General features: G+C 33.9%; 1 protein-coding gene across 1 annotated transcript; it reads left to right on the top strand.

Moving 5' to 3' along the window:
* The first annotated feature begins 414 nt into the window (after positions 1 to 414).
* Positions 415 to 1,763, top strand: LOC143554299 (delta(12)-fatty-acid desaturase FAD2-like). Its single transcript, XM_077044089.1, has one exon. The coding sequence runs from the start codon at positions 515 to 517 to the stop codon at positions 1,655 to 1,657; it is 1,143 nt and encodes a 380-aa protein (XP_076900204.1). The 5' UTR covers positions 415 to 514; the 3' UTR covers positions 1,658 to 1,763.
* Positions 1,764 to 18,855: the final 17,092 nt, after the last annotated feature.

Here is an 18,855-nt window from a genome sequence, read left to right as displayed (position 1 = left end):
GTAAGGAGATTTTGTAAATTATAGGGTGATGTTTTGAGTGGTTGTGAGTGTAAATTATAGGGTGGAGAGAGAAAATATAGTGATTTTTTGTAAATTTGTTTATTTTTTAATATTTGTTGAACTGGTTGTGAGTAAGGAGAGAGAAAATTGTAATGATAAAGATATAAAGTAATACTATTTAATTAAATAGAAAAGAGAAATATAGTGTTTTGTAATGATTTTATATGGGTAACGGGGAACTAAAGAAAAGGGTAGGAGGTACATTTTGGTTGTCTAAAATGCCAATCACTCCACGGCACTACACTCACAGAGAACAAGACAAACAAAATAGCAGCCCCCTTTAAAAGAACGACACCGCTAAAAAAATAATAATAATTCATGTATAAATAAGTGCTCACAGCTCAACGCTAACATTATTGTACATAGAAAGAGGGGGAGAACGAAAAGCACTTCATCCCCCAGTTTTGTTTCTACAAATTGAAATTGCTACTTGTGGATCGATTTCCGCATAAACATGGGTGCGGGTGGGCGGTCGAATCCAAGTGATCCTGAGGTGGTTTTGAAAAGAGCCCCAACCTCAAAACCCGAGTTCACGTTAGGAGAAATTAGAAAAGCCATACCACCACATTGTTTCGAAAGACCTTTGATTAAATCCTTTTCGTATCTGGGAGCTGACGTTGCCGCGGTCGCCTTCTTCTGCTACGTTGCCACCACTTACATCCCGCACCTCCCGCACCCGCTTCAGTACATCGCCTGGCCGCTTTACTGGGTCGCTCAAGGAACCGTGATGATGGGTTTGTGGGTTATCGGTCACGAATGCGGTCACCATGCTTTCAGCGACTACGAGTGGGTGGATGACACCGTAGGCTTCTTTGTACACACGTTCGTTACCACCCCTTACTTCTCGTGGAAGTTCAGCCACCGCCGCCACCATTCCAACACTGGTTCGCTTGAGCGGGACGAGGTTTATGTTCCTAAGGAGAAATCAAAACTCAGTCCCGCGTCCTTCTACTTCGACAACCCCCTGGGTCGTACTTTCACCCTCACTATCAAACTCACTCTCGGATGGTACATATACTTGTCCATTAATGCTGCTGGAAGGCCTTACGATAGATTCGCTAGTCACTTCGACCCTCGTAGCCCCATTTTCTTTGATAACGAGCGATTCCTGGTTCTCGTGTCAGATATCGGGATTCTCAGCCTAGTTTTCTTGGTGTTCAAGGCCTCGATGGCTTACGGGCTCGCTTGGGTGTTCTGCGTCTACTTAGGTGCGTTGACGGTCACCAACATGCTTATTGTGACCGTGACATACCTTCAACACACGCACCCTTCTTTGCCGCACTACGACGACTCTGCATGGAACTGGATGAATGGTGCGCTCGTGACGGTTGATAGGGACTTTGGACCGGTTCTAAACAGGGTGTTGAATCGCGTTACCGACACACATGTTGTGCACCATCTGTTTTCGTACCTTCCGCATTATCATGCCGTGGAAGCCACCAAAGCAATCAAGCCAATTCTGGGTGAGTTTTATCAGTTTGATAGCACTCCGTTTTACAAGGCCTTATGGAGAGAGTCTAAAGTTTGCTTGTTCATTGAGCCTGATCAAAGTGATGAAAAAAAGAAAGGTGTCTTTTGGTACAGCAATAAGTACTGAGCAAGAATGCAAAGGAACGTACGTATTTAGTATCCTACATATGTTACTTGATTGCTGTAGTACTTGTAAAAATAATGATAACATAAGTTTTTATCTTTTTTTTTTTTTTTTTGCCAATTACATACAAAAGAAAATGCAATAATAATGGTTACAGATCAATCAAATCATGTCTAACAAATAACTACAATAAACTTCAGATAATATATTTGACCGAATACTCGAACACAAGCAAATTTGACACTAATAGCACCCACAACAAGGGTCTCCAGGCCTTGTCTGGATGGATTTACGTAGGATGCTCGATAAACATTTTTTTAAATGATGGATGCTTGATAGTTTATAAACATTTATGTTTTTTTTTTTACTTTTTTGTGTGGTTTTATTTTGTATTTTACAATTGTTTATTGTTTTTAGACAGAATTACAAATTTTGTCCTTTAAAAATAGCCAAAAACCGGTTCGTGTCCTTTTCTAAGTTTCCTTGCAGGCGGTGTACTTTAAACTTTTTTTTCCTACAAGTTTTGTCCTTTACGCTAACTGGGTTAGAAAAAGTCAGTTAAATGCCCTCACGTGAGACGCATGTGAGGGCATTTTTGTCTTTTTGCCTACCCTTCTTCTTCTTCTTCTTCTGTATCTATTAACACATTGATATAAACTCTCTCTCTCTCCTCTCTCTCCCTCTCCCCCTGTTACACTCCGGCAGCCACCGCCATCTTCACTCTCTCTCACACTTCTTTCTCTCTCTCTGGCCACCACCAGGTCCACCGCCATCACAGCATCCGGCGACCACCCACACCACCGGACATTCAATCTCCATCTCTATTCTCTCTCTACTCTAGCTGCAACCTCCATAACCATGGCCGGATTGATGAAACTGGCCGCTGGAAAACACACACCTATATCACCTACCTTGTTCATCCACCCATCCCCACCATTGCTCCACATCATCTTCATCATCGTCATCCAATCTATCACCACCACAACATCGACCACCATCTAAAGGATTTCATCAACCAAAAAAAATCGATGAATCTGTGAGCTTTGGTCTAGGTCGCTACCGCCGCGGCTTGTTGCCGACTGCCACCACTACCCACCACCTACCGCCGCCACCATCACCTTCAATCTCACCCACAAAATCAAACCATCATCATCCCAATCCAAATTCATTTCAATTCAATCGAAAACCCTAAAAATGATCGGTTCCGATCACCACAAACAACAACCCTCAATCTACAACCGATCTTACACCATCAATTCAACCTCAGCCATCGATTACCCACTAAAACCCTCACCTAATTCCACCCTTAATCGCTCCGAATCCGTCAAGAAACCCTCCGATTCAATTTCAACCTGAAACCTGTTTTGACCTGGAAAAAAGAAAGAAAGAAGAAAACCCTAAAATCACAACCGTCTTGTAACCGCAACAATCGAAATCAGAACCACAATCGGACTACTGCCACCGTCACACCGCCGCCTAGGGTTTCCCAAAGATACCCGGCAACAGTAGATCAGATGGAAAATAGGCGATAATAGCCAGGCAAGATAACAGTGGTGGCTAGAGGTGCAAGATGACGGTACGGGGGACAAATACAGTTGTAACCCGGCATCAGTAGAATCGAAATCGATTAGGGTTTGTATGTTAAAACCATGCGATAGTAGAACCGGCGATGGTGGAGGCATCGATTAAGGTGATGGAGAAGAAGAGTGGGAGGTATGGTGATGAAATGTGTGTGTGTGTTAATAGATACAGAAGAAGAAGAAGAAGAAGAAGAAGAAGGGTAGGCAAAAAGACAAAAATGCCCTCACATGCGTCTCACGTGAGGGCATTTAACTGACTTTTTCTAACCCAGTTAGCGTAAAGGACATAACGTGTAGAAAAAAAAAGTTTAAAGGACACCGCCTGCAAGGAAAGGACACGAACCGTAATTTGGCTTTTTTTAAAGGACAAAATTTGTAATTGGGTCTTGTTTTTATGGAGGTTTTTTTTGCCAAATGATACGATGTTGGTGATCGAGGTGTAGCAGAAGAAGTGGGGATATGACTAAGTACTGGGAAGGGAGTTCCCTATTTTCGTACTTATTTGAAGTTTCCTTTTAAACCTACATATAACTCTCTCTCTCTCTCTCTCTCTCTATATATATATATATATATATATATGGGATCTAGAGAGAACTTCTCTTAAAGAGAGAACAATTGAACTAATAAAGAATTGTTTTTAACAGTTATTTTTTAATATTTTGTGATTTTTTTTCTTTCCTCCTTTTAATAAGATGATATTATTCCTAAAAAAATTGTTGATATAATGCATATGTGCATTAATGTGTATTACATATATACAATAGTGTTTTATTGCATATAATACAACATAAATACATTACATAATACACACTATTGAATAAATGCAAATACAATACTAATAATTGTATGCAAAACACACTATCGCATATCTATACATATTATTATAGCAAGATGGAGTTTCCACTTGTCAACATTCTAGCCCCTCCACATCAATGCCATTTCACCAATAGCCTTTCATACTAATGCCAACTCATCTACTATCCTATATTTAAACCTTAACATTTCTTCATTTTTACCCTAAACATTATTTTCTCTCTTTCTCTATTAGCCGGATCTCTTTTCATCCTCTCATATTTTCCGGCTAAACTAGATTTACATTCTTATTAATCGTTTTCAGGTAAGTTTCTATTTTATAATAACCTTCCGATTGTTGATATATGTATTTCCGGCAACATCATATTTTCTTCCGGTTATTGTAGATCTAACCTTTTTATCTTTATTTTCATTGTTAACTGATTTTTTTAAAATCAGTTTAGGTTCTAAATCAAAAACGGCGATGAAGCTATAACAATGGTTTTTTTTTACGGTTTTCCAGTAGGTTTTTTCGTTCATGTGTTATACCTATAACAATGGGTGTTTTATATTAATTTGAAGTTTTATTTTTTTCCTATTTTTTTGTTATACATGTTCTTTTCGGTTCTAAATATAAATCAACTTCATCCATGTTCATTATCATTATTTCATTTTTCTGGTAAGACACATTTATATTATCAGGTTATAAATTATAATTCTAATATTCCATAATATCAATGTTATAACAAAACTTTATTATTTTAGGTAATTTACCCGATTGATTTACGGAGTATTTGATTTTAGTTTCTTAATAAAAAACGGAGATACCATGGTTATTATCATTATTTGTTATTTTCCGGTAAGACATTTAAATTTTTCAGTTATAAATTAAATATCAAATGTTCCATAACATTAACATTAATATTCTACTTTATAATTTCAGGTGAATGTCACGAGTTATAAAACCTAATTTCAATTTAAATTCTACGAAAAAATCTGAGATACCATGGTCATTGTCACAATATCGTTTTTCCGGTAACACCTTTAAAATTTTTCGGTTATTAATTATAAATAAAATAATCCATAATATCAATATTTATATTTGATTTTATTATTTCAGGTTATTGTCCCACTCATATTATTTAATTTCACGAATTGAGGATGACTTTATAAGATTTATTTTGTTTTTATATTGATGTATATTTATTTTTTGAATATTCATGTATATTCATTTTCATTAATTTTTCATATAAGAAAATATTCATGTATATCGGAGATACCTTGATGTATATTTTTTTTCCGGCGTGCATTAATAAAATACATATTTAATTATCTCATTAATACAATTTATTTAGTTTAACTTTCCGTAATTGTTTAAGTAACCGAATTAACATCAATATTGTAATTTATATACTTTAATACTTTAATTATCCTATTATCACACTTTAATTAACATCAATATTGAATATTGATTTTCCTTATAAATAATTGTCCATAATAATAACTATGATTTGACTACAATATATTATTTTATATAGATTTAAATTTTGACTATAATTTAAAATATAACTTATATTACCGTATTTTGATAATTTACAAAACTATTTGTTTAATTAAACGAATTAAAATGACTATTTTAATTTATATAATTTAATTATCCCATTATCACATTTTATATATATTGACTTACCTTAATTTTAAAGAAACTGATTTTAAAAATTAACTTCATTTCACCCAAGTCAAATCTAATATGAGTTTACCGATTATCATTTATATGTAATCGTTTTTCACCATTCATTAAGGTAAATCGTTTTAAATATTAAATAACATTTACATATTTATAATACTTTGTTACTACCGTTTAAAATATAATTATTGTATTTTCTTTTATATAAAAATTTAAATCCGAACGAATTATAATTAGTTTAAAATCATTTCACCCAAGTCAAATTTAATATGAGTTTACTGTAATTGTATATAGTTTTGGTATATCATAACAACTTAATTTGAAATTAATTATCCACAATTTATATAATAATAAGTTCACTAAAATTAATGGTCCATAATCTATAGATAATAATAAGTTCAATTTGCATAAATAATTAAATGGAGGTCTCGAATTTGTCTATGGTATTTCTCTACATTTTTTGTATATGATTTAAATTTGAATTTCTAATTAATGTCCATAATAATGGTTTGACCAACATTTACATGAAATATATATCAACAGGTTTCTGATTTAAACAGTATTTTGATTAAACCATTCATATTAGTTTAAATTTTTAGATTTATACACATTTAAGAATTCCATTATGGAAATTTATAAAGTTTGACATTCCTTATTTAAAAAAAACGAATGAACAACCTTTTTTATGTTTTTAATTCTTTCCATTTTTATAAACTCATTCCTTAATATGGTTTAACTGAAATAATAACTTAATTATCTCATTATTAAAATTTGTGTGGTTTGACTTTCTTTATATGTCAAAAAAAACGATTGAAGAAGTTAAATCAATTTCCGACCGATTTAAGTATTTGACCATTCACATTAAATCGTTTTTGACCATTCATATTAAATCGTTTTAAATTTTAAATAACAATTACATAGTCAATATAACTTTCTAAAAATATATCAACATGATTTAAGTACTTTTAAATTTAAGATTTGTACTCGCAAATTATGTCCATATAAAAATTAACATACATTTATTTTGACTATTGTAAAGTTTTTAATTAAATATTCTCTTACAATCTATTATTGTGTTATTAAGAGTTACTAATAATGTTGAAAATAGTAACCATAAATTTTTTAATGGTCTTTAAGGCTATTCGTAATGGAGGTGCTACAAATGGGGGCGAATTGTTACATGTGGCGCCCAGTCAACAAATAGTGAGAATTTGTTTTTGGGTGTAATGGTGTAGGGCTACAAGTTGGACCCACAATATCTTTTTTTATTATTTTCTTTTTATAATTAAACTAATCAAATAAAAACCAATTTATTTAAATAATTAAATAAAAATGTATTAAAATTAAAAAATAAATACATAAAACTAAAAAACACACCAATAATAAAAATAAATTATAATAAAAAAACACACCACAACAAAATACATAGCGTCGTTATATGTAGGTGTGTCGTTGAAGTAGTCCTTCATCAAACGAACGTTCGCTTGCTTACGATCCCGAAGGATATATGACCGTCTACGTGGTGGTGTATAGCTAGTAGAGTCGGACACCATGTTATTGGCGACGGCCCGAACCGCGTTCGTGACCTCTAGATGCTCTTCCGCCACTCGTCGATGAATCTGATGAATTCTTCGACTCTCATTTATTAATGGATCCCAAATCTCGGCAGAATTCGTGGAATCCGAGGAACTCATTGAGTTTGAAGAAGTATGAAATGATGAAAATGATTGATATTTTTATGTTTGAGTTTGTGTATGATATGGTGAAAATGGTCTAATTGGTTTGATATTTATATTGTTTTTAATTTAATTTTTTTTAGTTAGCCGTTATCCAACGGTATAATTATTATTTTCATCTCTCGCCAGCGACAATATAAACCCACCCCAGCCCCAATTCGCCCACATATTGCCGGGGGGGGGGGGGGAGTGTTCGCACCCTTTCTCGCCCAAACCCACGTCCACTACATGTCACCCCCCAACCTACGGCGGAAATGCCGGGGCGCGAACTGATTGTCACAGCTCTCAAGGTTACTATCATGCACAATATAAGTTTCAATATCTATTTAATAATTTCAAATAAAACAAATATTCATGTACATCAATGTTATAAATACACAATTACATTAAACATCCAAAATTAAGTTCTTGTATATTTTCTCTAACATGCATCCTAAGTTGATTCAAACAATCTTGATAATCACGTCACACGATAACCTACATATGTGTTGAAAATAATATAGTTTGTCAACACAAGGTTGAGTGGGCAAAACACCAGTTTAAATGTACATATAGTATATATCAAAAATATGTAGTTGCAACAGGTCATATGAGAATAACAAAATAACCAAATGAGCAAGTATAACTTAGATGTCAAGAAGCACAAAGGCTAACGACTGGCGTATGATCATACTAGACTGAGATTATGTTGGACCTCTCCGAATGCGGAAGCATATAAAGCAAATAAGCACATAAACAAGTAAGGTAAAGTTGTTAACACATAAGACAAAAGTTGCATTTTTTAGTATAAGTATATGTAAGAAATGTAATTTACACATATGTCCCCAAAACATGGAAAAACAAGTAAAACAGGGGAATGTGGTACTCACCTCGATAGACGAAAAAAGGAAAAACAACAAAATAAGAATGTGGATGATAGATCAAACTCTTCAAGGAATACTGACGAGATGTCCTATTAACGAATAATTACGGAAACGAATATAAATAAGAACTCAACAACTAAACTAAAAATAGGTAGAGGTTCGGGATTTAATGATCTAATGGGTTCTTGCGAAAGTTAAAAAATAGATTTATTATTAATTTTATTGATTTTATTTAAAAACGGTTTATCGTAAATAATAATGTTTTAATTATACAAAATTTCATAAAAATACTTAAGTAATTATTTTTAAGCCCTCGGATAAATCATATAAAGAGATTGATTTAACATATTTATTTTAATAAATATTTTTATTATTAATAAAGATTTCTTTTAAATAAATATTGTAAATAATAAAGGATAAATAATAAATAATATTTACATAAAACAAGATCTCTTATAAAATGCTTGAATTTAAATATATTTTTATTGTCAATAAAAATTTACTTTTTTTAAATAAATTTTATAAATAATAGATAATAAATAACAATATCATTACAAATCCTTTAATACTAGTAGGTTGGTTGTATTTATGTCTTAATTACACATTCAAACCAACCTACAAACATATAAATGTGCCGAGCCCCATTCAAACCTATATACCTACACACATACAAACATATATACACATATACAAACATACGTACACATATACAAACATACGTACCTACACACATACATATGCACCTACACAACGCACCTACATATAAGAAAGGAAGTGAAATTAGGGATTAATGGAGTTACACATTCACTTCTCGCACTTATCGCTGTAAAAAAACTTCTAAAATGATCCAATACCTATACATATATATATATATGTATATGAAAGTAACCAAGATTCATAAACGCAATAAGCTAGAAAGTCAGTTTAGTATAATTTAATTTGTATATATAAAATTTAGATGATTAATATAGAAAAAAATAAACTTAAAAGAGTTAATACAAAAAAAAATCCCAAAACGGGCTGGGGGAGGTTCAAACCTGCGTCCTCAGCTCGTCCGCTGAGTTAAAACGTAAGACTCAGCCAACTGAGCCAACCAGAGAATCGATTGTAACATGAGAACCAGTTAATCAATACAGACATGCCTAAACCCAATAGATATTAAGAACCCTAATAATCGAAATTCGTTAATCTGATTAGTGATTGATAAATTAATGTTAGGGTTTCCGTCCACTGATAAACGACGAATTCAATGAATATATATAATACCTTTAACGACGCATATTGAAGGGTTAATTGCTCGATATAGTGGACGGCGACGGGCAGACGAAGAACTAGCATCAAACTGTTAAATTAACACAATTGTTTATAGGGCTTCAGTTTGCGATGATGGTGTAATGCTCCAGACGCGTCTAATTGAATTATAAAGCTCGTTAAGATATAGATTAAAGAACAAGGATTGTCGTCTTAGCTTAATTAGGAAAACGAATCAATTATGATCGATATAACACAATTAGAGCATCGGTGATGTCGTAAATGGAATGATTAACAAAGCGTGTGATTTGATTTCCAAGTTAACAACGAAGATTGCGGTCCAAGATGATAAACGGGTTATTGTTTTGAGGAATGGGTATGATAAACGGGTACAGGTAATTGGGTAATTGGGTTAAGAGTTCATATTATCAGAAATTGCAAGTCAGTCCTTGGAGATTATAGATGGAAACAGATTTAGGTTAAAGTATAGTGTGGGGGTTAAAATTGAACATTTTCAAAGTTATTTTATATCTATATTAAATAAATAATAACAAATATTAATAAAATAATATTATCTTGAATATCGATAAAATTTCCCGAACATAAAACGGGTTGAGTAATATAGATTTGAAAAACCCGAGATGTTACACTACATATGGCCTAAGTAAAGCATAATTTATGCATGTTTATACATATATTTGTGTATTTATCAATAATAATAAATTGGAATTTAATTATATTTTGACCGAAATCAAATAATTAATTTGTATTAATTGTGTTAAGTTTGCTTCAAGCAAAAGAAAAAACAGTGGACGCAATTTGGTTTTTAAAATATGCATATATATTATGTTGACATTTTGAAGTCAAAATATGACATTTTAAAACTAAAAGTTAGACATTTAATTCAAACATGGTTTGTTAATTTTTTTTTTCAAAATGATAGGTTACTAACTATAAATTTTTCAAGATGGTAATATTTAATTCAAACATGGTTTGTAATAAATGTTTTAAATTAATGTGCAAATAAACACGGGTACTAGAGTAATAAATATTACAGTTATTGATGTTGATAAATGTCTTAGATAGAGTTCATCTTTTGAATCAACATTGAGATAAAAATTTTGTTGAATCGACATTGTATAATTGTTTTATTTATTTGGAGACTAATTTCCTTTGTTTGCTTATTATTATACTAATGATATAAGTTATAAAATATTTTAACTTTTCATTTATCTTTGTTAGTCTTTGTATGTTTTTGTATTTGATTCAAATAAGTTATGATGTCTTATAATTCATGTAAAAGTATCATTTATTTATAAGTACAACATTTGCATTTCATTAAATTTATATGATGTTACATATATATTATGTTTTTAAATATGTTCCACCGTGTGTAACACGAGTACTATCCTAAATTAATATTGGAATCCAATGATCTGTTTCTTTTAAAAGATTTGGATCACTTGAAGCAAGCTAATGATATAAAAGAAATGGCACATTTGGATTTGGAAAATGAAGTTAGTGATAAATGTTTTTCAAAATGGTTATATTTAATTTAAACATGGGTTGTAATAAATGATTTAAATTGATGTGAAAATAAACACGAGTACTATCTTAGAGTAATAAATATTATAGTTATTGATGTGTAATAAATGTCTTATATGGAGTTCATCTTTTTAATCAACATTGAGATAAAAGTTTTGTTGAATCGACCTTGTAGATTTGTTTTATTGATTTGGAGACATTGTACTAATGATATAAGTATAAAATATTTTAACTTTTCATTTATCTTTGTTAGTCTTTGTATGTTTTTGTATTTGATTCAAATAAGTTATGATGTCTTATAATTCATGTAAAAGTATCATTTATTTATAAGTACAACATTTTCATTTCATTAAATTTATATGATGTTACATATATATTATGTTTTTAAATATGTTCCACCGTGTGTAACACGGGTACTATCCTAAATCAATATTGGAATCCAATGATCTGTTTCTTTTAAGATATTTGGATCACTTGAAGTAAGTTAATGTTATAAAATAAAGGGCACATTTGGATTTGGAAAATGAAGTTAGTGAAAAGGTAAAATGGTTGTTAGAGTGTGAAAACTATGAGTCAAATTTTGATGATCTTCCAAACTCTTTGGAATCTAAAGATAAAATTTAATGTAACACCAATAACTTAGTTATGTAGGTGACTACTCTAAATTTTTTACTTTCATTGTTTACTTTGTGTTTTATATTTTAATTATTAGTTTAGTTCATAACTAGAAACTTTCAAAAACATACAATAAACTTCTATAATTATTTATTTTGTTTGTTAAGTTTTGAAGGTAATTTTCTTTTTTTGGTGAAATTTTGAAGAAGTTGATGGTTGGTAAATTTGACTCCGACATGTTTAGATATTCTTTTGGTCTCTCCTTTTATGTGTATATTTAGTTTGTCTTAGTTTAAGCTTGTATTAAGACAATATGAAAGATCAATAGTTTGATGACCAGTTTGTTGCATTTTTTTAAAAGCATATGAATTTCTAAGATTGTGGTTACAAAGTTATGTTAAATTTTATGATTTTCTAAATGTTTTCTTGTGAAATTTTATGATTGTCTATATATATATGGTAATTATTACATTCACACATTTTATTTTTAGTTTTATATAATATTCTAGATATTAATGTTAACATAAACTCATTATGAAATACATTAACATTTTAGTTTAATACTTAATTAATCAGGTTGCATGGTTTGTTTTGTTTTTCAGGTTCTATAACAAAATGCTTTTGTTTTTGGACGGAAATTTTTTAAGTTCATACTGGGATACTACGATTTAAATATTTTCATAACTTTACTAATATAGACAAGTTTGTGTAACTATTAACTTTTTATTTGACAATGTTACTCTCTAATATTTTGTTTGAGCCATCCTAATGTTAATATATGGTTGTCTATTTATAAAATTTTATGGTTGTCTATTTATTTATTTTCAACCCGTGTGTAACACGAGTACTATCATAGTATGTAATAAAAAACTAATGCACAAATACACTGTATCGATTTTTTTAATTTTTGTATATAATATACACTATTGCAAATATACATTACAAACAACTACATATATGCTATTCAACATTATTTCACATATGTATTATAAAAAAGTCGATGTTTACAACGAGTTTTTTTTATATATTTATTTGTATTGAAGAATAATAACATATAAGAAGGATGAAAGAAATAAAAATTAAAAATATTTTTTAATTAAATTAAAAATATTTATCTATTAGTTCTCTAGTTCTCTCTTGATATTTTCCCTACATATATATATATATATACATATATATATATATGTGTGTGTGTGTGTGTAAATGATCCAATACAGTAATCTCTTAACGTACATTACGTACGCGACACCCTCAACCCTAGATTTCAAACAACAGGCGTTGACAAATTTGTAAATTATTTCAAAACGTTTACATCCTAATTAACCGTTGCGTCGATTCAACCATCGTCACCGACGCCATTAGTATACACATACTTCAATTGAATTGAATTGAATTGAAATACGCCATTTACAGAAACCCAGTTGCAAACGTTCCATATGTGTTCATATGATGGAATCGATGATCAAATTAACGGTCGGTTGATGATTACGAGATTTTATGAAGTGATTTTAGTGTTCAATTTCATGTTACAGATGTTTAATTTCATATCTGAACTTCTGAACGTTTAAAGGTTTTATCAAGTTTTATGTTACTAGACGTTTAAAGGTCTGAATGTATAAGCTGAACTTCTAAACTTTTTTGTTAACCTTGAATGTATAAGCTGAACTTCTAAACTTTTTTTGTTAACCTTGAATGTATAAGCTGAACTTCTAAAATTTTTTTTTGTTAACCTTTAATGTATAAGCTGAACTTCTAAACTTTTTTTTGTAAATCTTGATTGTATAAGCTGAATTTATAAACTTTTTGTGCTAAATTTTAAAACTTTTTGTTATGAACTTCTAAACTTGAACGTTTAAAGGTGTTCATTTTGGTTAGAATGTTTAAATGTACATAGTGTCTTCAGTTTTGTGCAGAACGTTTAAACGTAATATTTTGAACCTTAATCAGAGCTCAACTGAGTGTATTATTTCTGCAATTTCATAATCGTTTAATGAATCTAAATCCTTCTACACATCAAATCAATTGATTAAATCATTAATTTTTTATCAATCTGAAGAATTTTCTAAACTTTGACGTCGTTCTTTTTTATTTTGATTTTTAACTTTTGAGATTTCATACTTTAAGCTTTGACTAGAGTTTAGAAATTGGATGAGATAGAGCGATAAGTTTAGAATTTGGATCATAATCATTTTGTAATCTGTGACTTTGATCATGAACTAGTGTTTGGGTTTTCTACGAAACTGCCAGCGCGTGTTTTATAATCTAACGCTCTGGAAGGTCGCGAACGTAATGTACGATAAGCGATATTTTACAATAACCCACCCTTATATATATTACAATAATCATTTAACGTACATTACGTACGTGAAATACGTTCAATGTTAAAAACACAAAAGCATTCAAGCCAAATTCTAAACCTAAAACGGTCAAGATTAAATTCTAAGTTCAGGCTTAAAACCTTATACTTTCAAGGTTAACACCCATCACTCAAACTCAAAAAATGATTGATTGAAGCTTCAAGTTGATTATTAATTGGATCAATTTCAAGATTTATTGATCAATTAGGTTCAACAATTTCAATTTCAATTGGAATTTATCAACGTACTCGCGAACAACGATCGATGGTCGTAACGAAAAAGCATGGTGCTCACGACGGTAGACGATGGTCGTGACGGTGGATGATGGACTTTGACGGGATGGAAGATGTGGTGAACGCCGAACAAATCGCGTAGTTGTGATTTTAGGGTTAGCATGTTTTTGAAATTAAGGGTTAAGGGTGTCACGTACGTAATGTATGATAGCGAATTAATGTATTGGATCATATATATATATATATATATATATATATTCACAGTACAATATAAATCACTAGTTAAATTTATGCATAATCCCAACAGTGATAACATAAACATAATTAACATGTTACCTTTGCACACACTTTTTTTAACAACCAATTTGGATCAGTGATCAATCCAATCATCTCTATTTCCACTTTAAAGGAAACCCAGCTATAGGTGGGGAAACCCTATGTCCCAACATGAGCCCTCTATTTATTTTATTTATTTATATATTTATTTTTTTGTCTTAAATGGAATTTGAATTCAACACATATCTCTTATGTAATTGAAGTTTTTAGACATTCACCATAACCACTTGAAGTATAGATTATTAGCTACCTTTGCCCACACTACTAGCCCAACTTATGGGGTCATTGTACCATTTATCTCAGCACGTGTATGTTATTTAATTTAGCCCACGTTTGATTTAACTATTGATCAACAAATTAAGTTAGTCCCATAGGAGTTAATTTGAGACCACTCGTTTAATTCATAGCACATCAAAAGATTGTATGTTGTTTCTTTTTTTAACAATATTCTCTTGGTCATTTTATTTCGGAGTAGTCTTAATCGTTACTCATGCTGAATGAAGGGACCCGGTAGCATCTCATTCTTGACTAAGAGAAAATAGAATAATAATAAACTTTATAAGGTTCTTGGACCTTTATTAAGCCCACCAACTTATGAAGTAAACAAAGGCGTCTGGCCACCAACTTTTGAAGTGATGTAAAAAACAAAGGTGTCTTTTGGTACAACAATAAGTACTGAGCAAGATTGCAAAAAATGTTGATTGATGTATGAAGAAACACGGATCTACTCTCCACTGATGGGTCCTAGATCCAATGAATCCCCAAGGTAGGATACGGTTACTGTCAACACGATATGAATACAATTCCTAAAGTCCAGTGACGCGAATCCTGCAAAACAGCACACCGTGAGCTCGTTACAGGAAGGACAAGAGGGGAGGGTCTTCCCGTAACCACCCTCCGGCGTGAGAATAAGTACCGTTCTTACAAAGAGATAAAGTACTTAAGTCAATTGTGAGAGTATGGTGATTGTGAATGAATACCTCATGGTGATCGAGAGGGTATTTATAGCCAAAGGATGTGGGAAGGTGATTGGACCAGCTGTCCCTTAGGAAGATGCCTGCATATCCGTCTGGACACGTGTCTTTGTGTGATAGGTCTAGCTTATACGTTGCATGTGCATGTATAACAACCTGGACACGCGTCCTCTTTCCATTTGTTAATGGGAGAATATTTGACATGTGCATGATTATAACGACCCGCGGGTGTCTTATGAGGGATTTCTGAGTGACCCGCGGGTAGTCCTTAAGGGTATTTGGGTCTTTTTGGTACCCTACCTCTATAAGTCCCCCCAGTCCAGTGTTTCTTCCGTGTGAAGTATTTTATGCGGGTGAAATTCTGGACTTAATGTGGATTTGGGGGTTTTTAACTTTGCAAGTTTGTGAGAAATATCTTTTGTTGTTTGTGGATAATCATGAAAAAGGACAAGTTGACCACTCGCAGGCGCGTGTGCAGTTGACAGGACGTTTTTTACGGCTGTTACTGTACCCGACTATACAACTTTTTCTCTTTTTCGAATTTCCCGCGTGACGTGGAGATCTGTTACTGGACTGTTTTTTCTCTCTCTACTGTTCATATCCTATCGCATTAATTGCGGTGAGTATAAATAGAGTGAGTTAACTTCTTTTTGAAGTTTTATCGCCTTTGAATCTTGATTACGAACTTGTTTTCTTTCTTCTATCTTTCAATCTTTCTTTCTGATTCCTTTGAACTAATCCAAACATTTTTACCAAGTGTTTTCAATGGTGCCTGCCCAATCTGAGGTTGATGAGATAGAAGTCTGTTGGGACCAAGGGGAGTACCAGAAACTTATTACGACTTATGGTATTCCACCGGAGTGGGGACCGGAGTTCCCTTCTACTGGTTCTATAGCCAGCTTTCCACCTCCAGGAAAGATGGCGTTATATGCCGATTACTTTGAGCTTGGGAACTTCTGTCTTCCTGTCACAAAGTTCTTCCAACGGGTGATTAAGGCGTTTGGGATTCACTTGTCTCAACTTCACCCGCGTGCTGTCATGCGAATTCGACATTTCGAGTTCGTGTGTATGGCACATGACTTAGTACCTCGGTTGGATCGATTTGTTAGATTTGTTGTATTTTACAAGATGGCGAATCGGAACGGATGGTACACTTGCCATAGCTTGCCGGATAGAACTATCGGTAATGTTATTGAAGAAACATCCAAGGATTGGAAGAAAAAATTCTTCTGGATCTCCGAGGATGTGATACCGGAGGTCATGGTCCGTCGCTCTCCGAACGACGCTCTTATTGACATCACGCCTGTTGTCCACGAGAAGCGTGATTGGTTTCGTAAGCTCATTATTCCTCCAACACCAACGCGGGCACTTCCTGAGGAAGCCCTTGTGTGGGCGGGCATGAGTCGCTTGTGGTCTTCTCCTTTTATGGAGCCTGTCTTTATTGGGCTAGACGACCGTAAGTCTTAACATCTTGTTTCCCTATCTTTCCATGGTTGTGTTTTGTTGTTAACAATTGCGTTTATGCTTCAGGTTTTGGATCAATGTTAAATGCCCTAGATGATGGTAAGGGCTGTGTGGGCAAGGCTATCTGTGACGTAAAGGACGTGCCTATTCTTGAGAAGACTGCTCAATACTTACTTTTTCCTGTCAAAGTGTGTGCCGAACCGGTTGTTTCGGAAGCTATCTTTGAAACAGGTGCGTACATTTTAAACCCTCCTCCTCTTAACGTGCTGACCTCCGACGGGATAATCGTCATTCCAAGTGACGATTCTGCCATTCTTAAGGAGGAAAGCTCAGATGATGCTCCTGAAGTTTCATCTGTCTCTCATTTATTGGCAGAGCTATACCGGAAGAGGTCTCTCCGTGCATCGCAGGCGAGTGACGTGAGTACTAGCACTGCGGATGCCGGGAAGGAACCGAAGACCAAGAAACGCCGAACGCATCGTCCGAGGCAACGACCTCCGCCCAATATTGCGGAACGTTTGGGGACAGTGAAAGGTACGTTTTTACTTGCTAACTTTTGTCAACCGTAATAATGAGATCTGACTATGGTGTTCTTATGCAGACCCGTCCATTGTTAAAGGACGCACATTTGGTAAGCTGTCAATGCCGACACCAAATGTTGAGAAGCAACCTTCGCCTCCTCCGAAGAAGGAGGCGGACAACCCTGTTACCCCTCCTGTTGAAACGACTGCAGAGGGGTCTGACGCTCAGCCAATAGTCACCGGGTCATTGGATTATCTTTTTCAAGGTGGGGATACCACTGGTTTTTAGCATTGTGACTCTGAAGTCACTGCAGGAGGCTTCAGGGTTGATGATCCTCCTCTCCAATCCGGTCCTCAATTCAATCCTATTTCTTCACCCTTTGCACCGGGCGGGGAAGATGATTTTTTTTTGGACCATCTGTCCATGAAGCTGGAGGAGGTTCCTCGCAAGGCGGACCTCAACAATCGTCCTCTACTCCTGTTCGTCTCAGTACTTCCAGTTCCCAGTACTTCGAGAACGTTCAATTGGGAGGAAACTATTATTTATTCGTCCCGTCTTGGGATATTGTCAACGGGTCGCGGGTCTCCAATCCCAAAACCTGTATGAGTTTTGTTGAGCACTGTATGCCACCCGCTGAAATGGCATATCAGTGAACTCGCTCCCGCCAGGACCTTCATACCGATCTGGCTACTTCTTTGACTAGCAGCTTCGCTTGTAGTCAGCAAATACTGCGGGAGTGGCGAACGATGGGTGGGAAGCTTGGTGCGGCTTCCGAGGCCTTGAAGATTTCAAAGGCGGAAGCCGAGGAACATCGTAAAGCAGCGAGTGCGACTAGGTGGAAACAAACCGATGCTGAAGCTGCACTCCAAAAGGAAAAAGATCGAAGTGCTGCTGCTGCCAAGAGTTGGAAAGAGGCATGTGAAAGGTCTAATGCCACCCTTGAAGCTTCCCGAGCTGAAACTCAAAGGAAGAAGGACGAACTGGCAAAGGCACAGGAAGAAGTGTCTCAGCAGAACGCCCAGATCCAAGAGCTCGAGGAAGCTTTAAGATTGCAAGGGGAGCAGTCTGAAATGAAGGATAAGACTATCGTTGAAATGCAATCTGCATATGACTCCCTCTTGCAATCCCAAACCGAAACAAGTGACCGCGCCTCTGCCGAATTAGAAGAGCTTCGTGGCAGGGCGGAACACGCTGAACGGGAGAGGCAATACCTCCTCAACCGTGGTCTTGACTCAGTGAGTTTCTC

Source organism: Bidens hawaiensis, unplaced genomic scaffold (assembly GCF_021521415.1).
Source record: "Bidens hawaiensis isolate Kalapana, Puna unplaced genomic scaffold, B.hawaiensis_p1.1 tig00017578_1, whole genome shotgun sequence".
NCBI lineage: Eukaryota > Viridiplantae > Streptophyta > Magnoliopsida > Asterales > Asteraceae > Bidens > Bidens hawaiensis.
The sequence above is the reverse complement of the archived record's forward strand: the minus strand, read 5'-3'. Positions and strand labels throughout refer to the sequence as shown.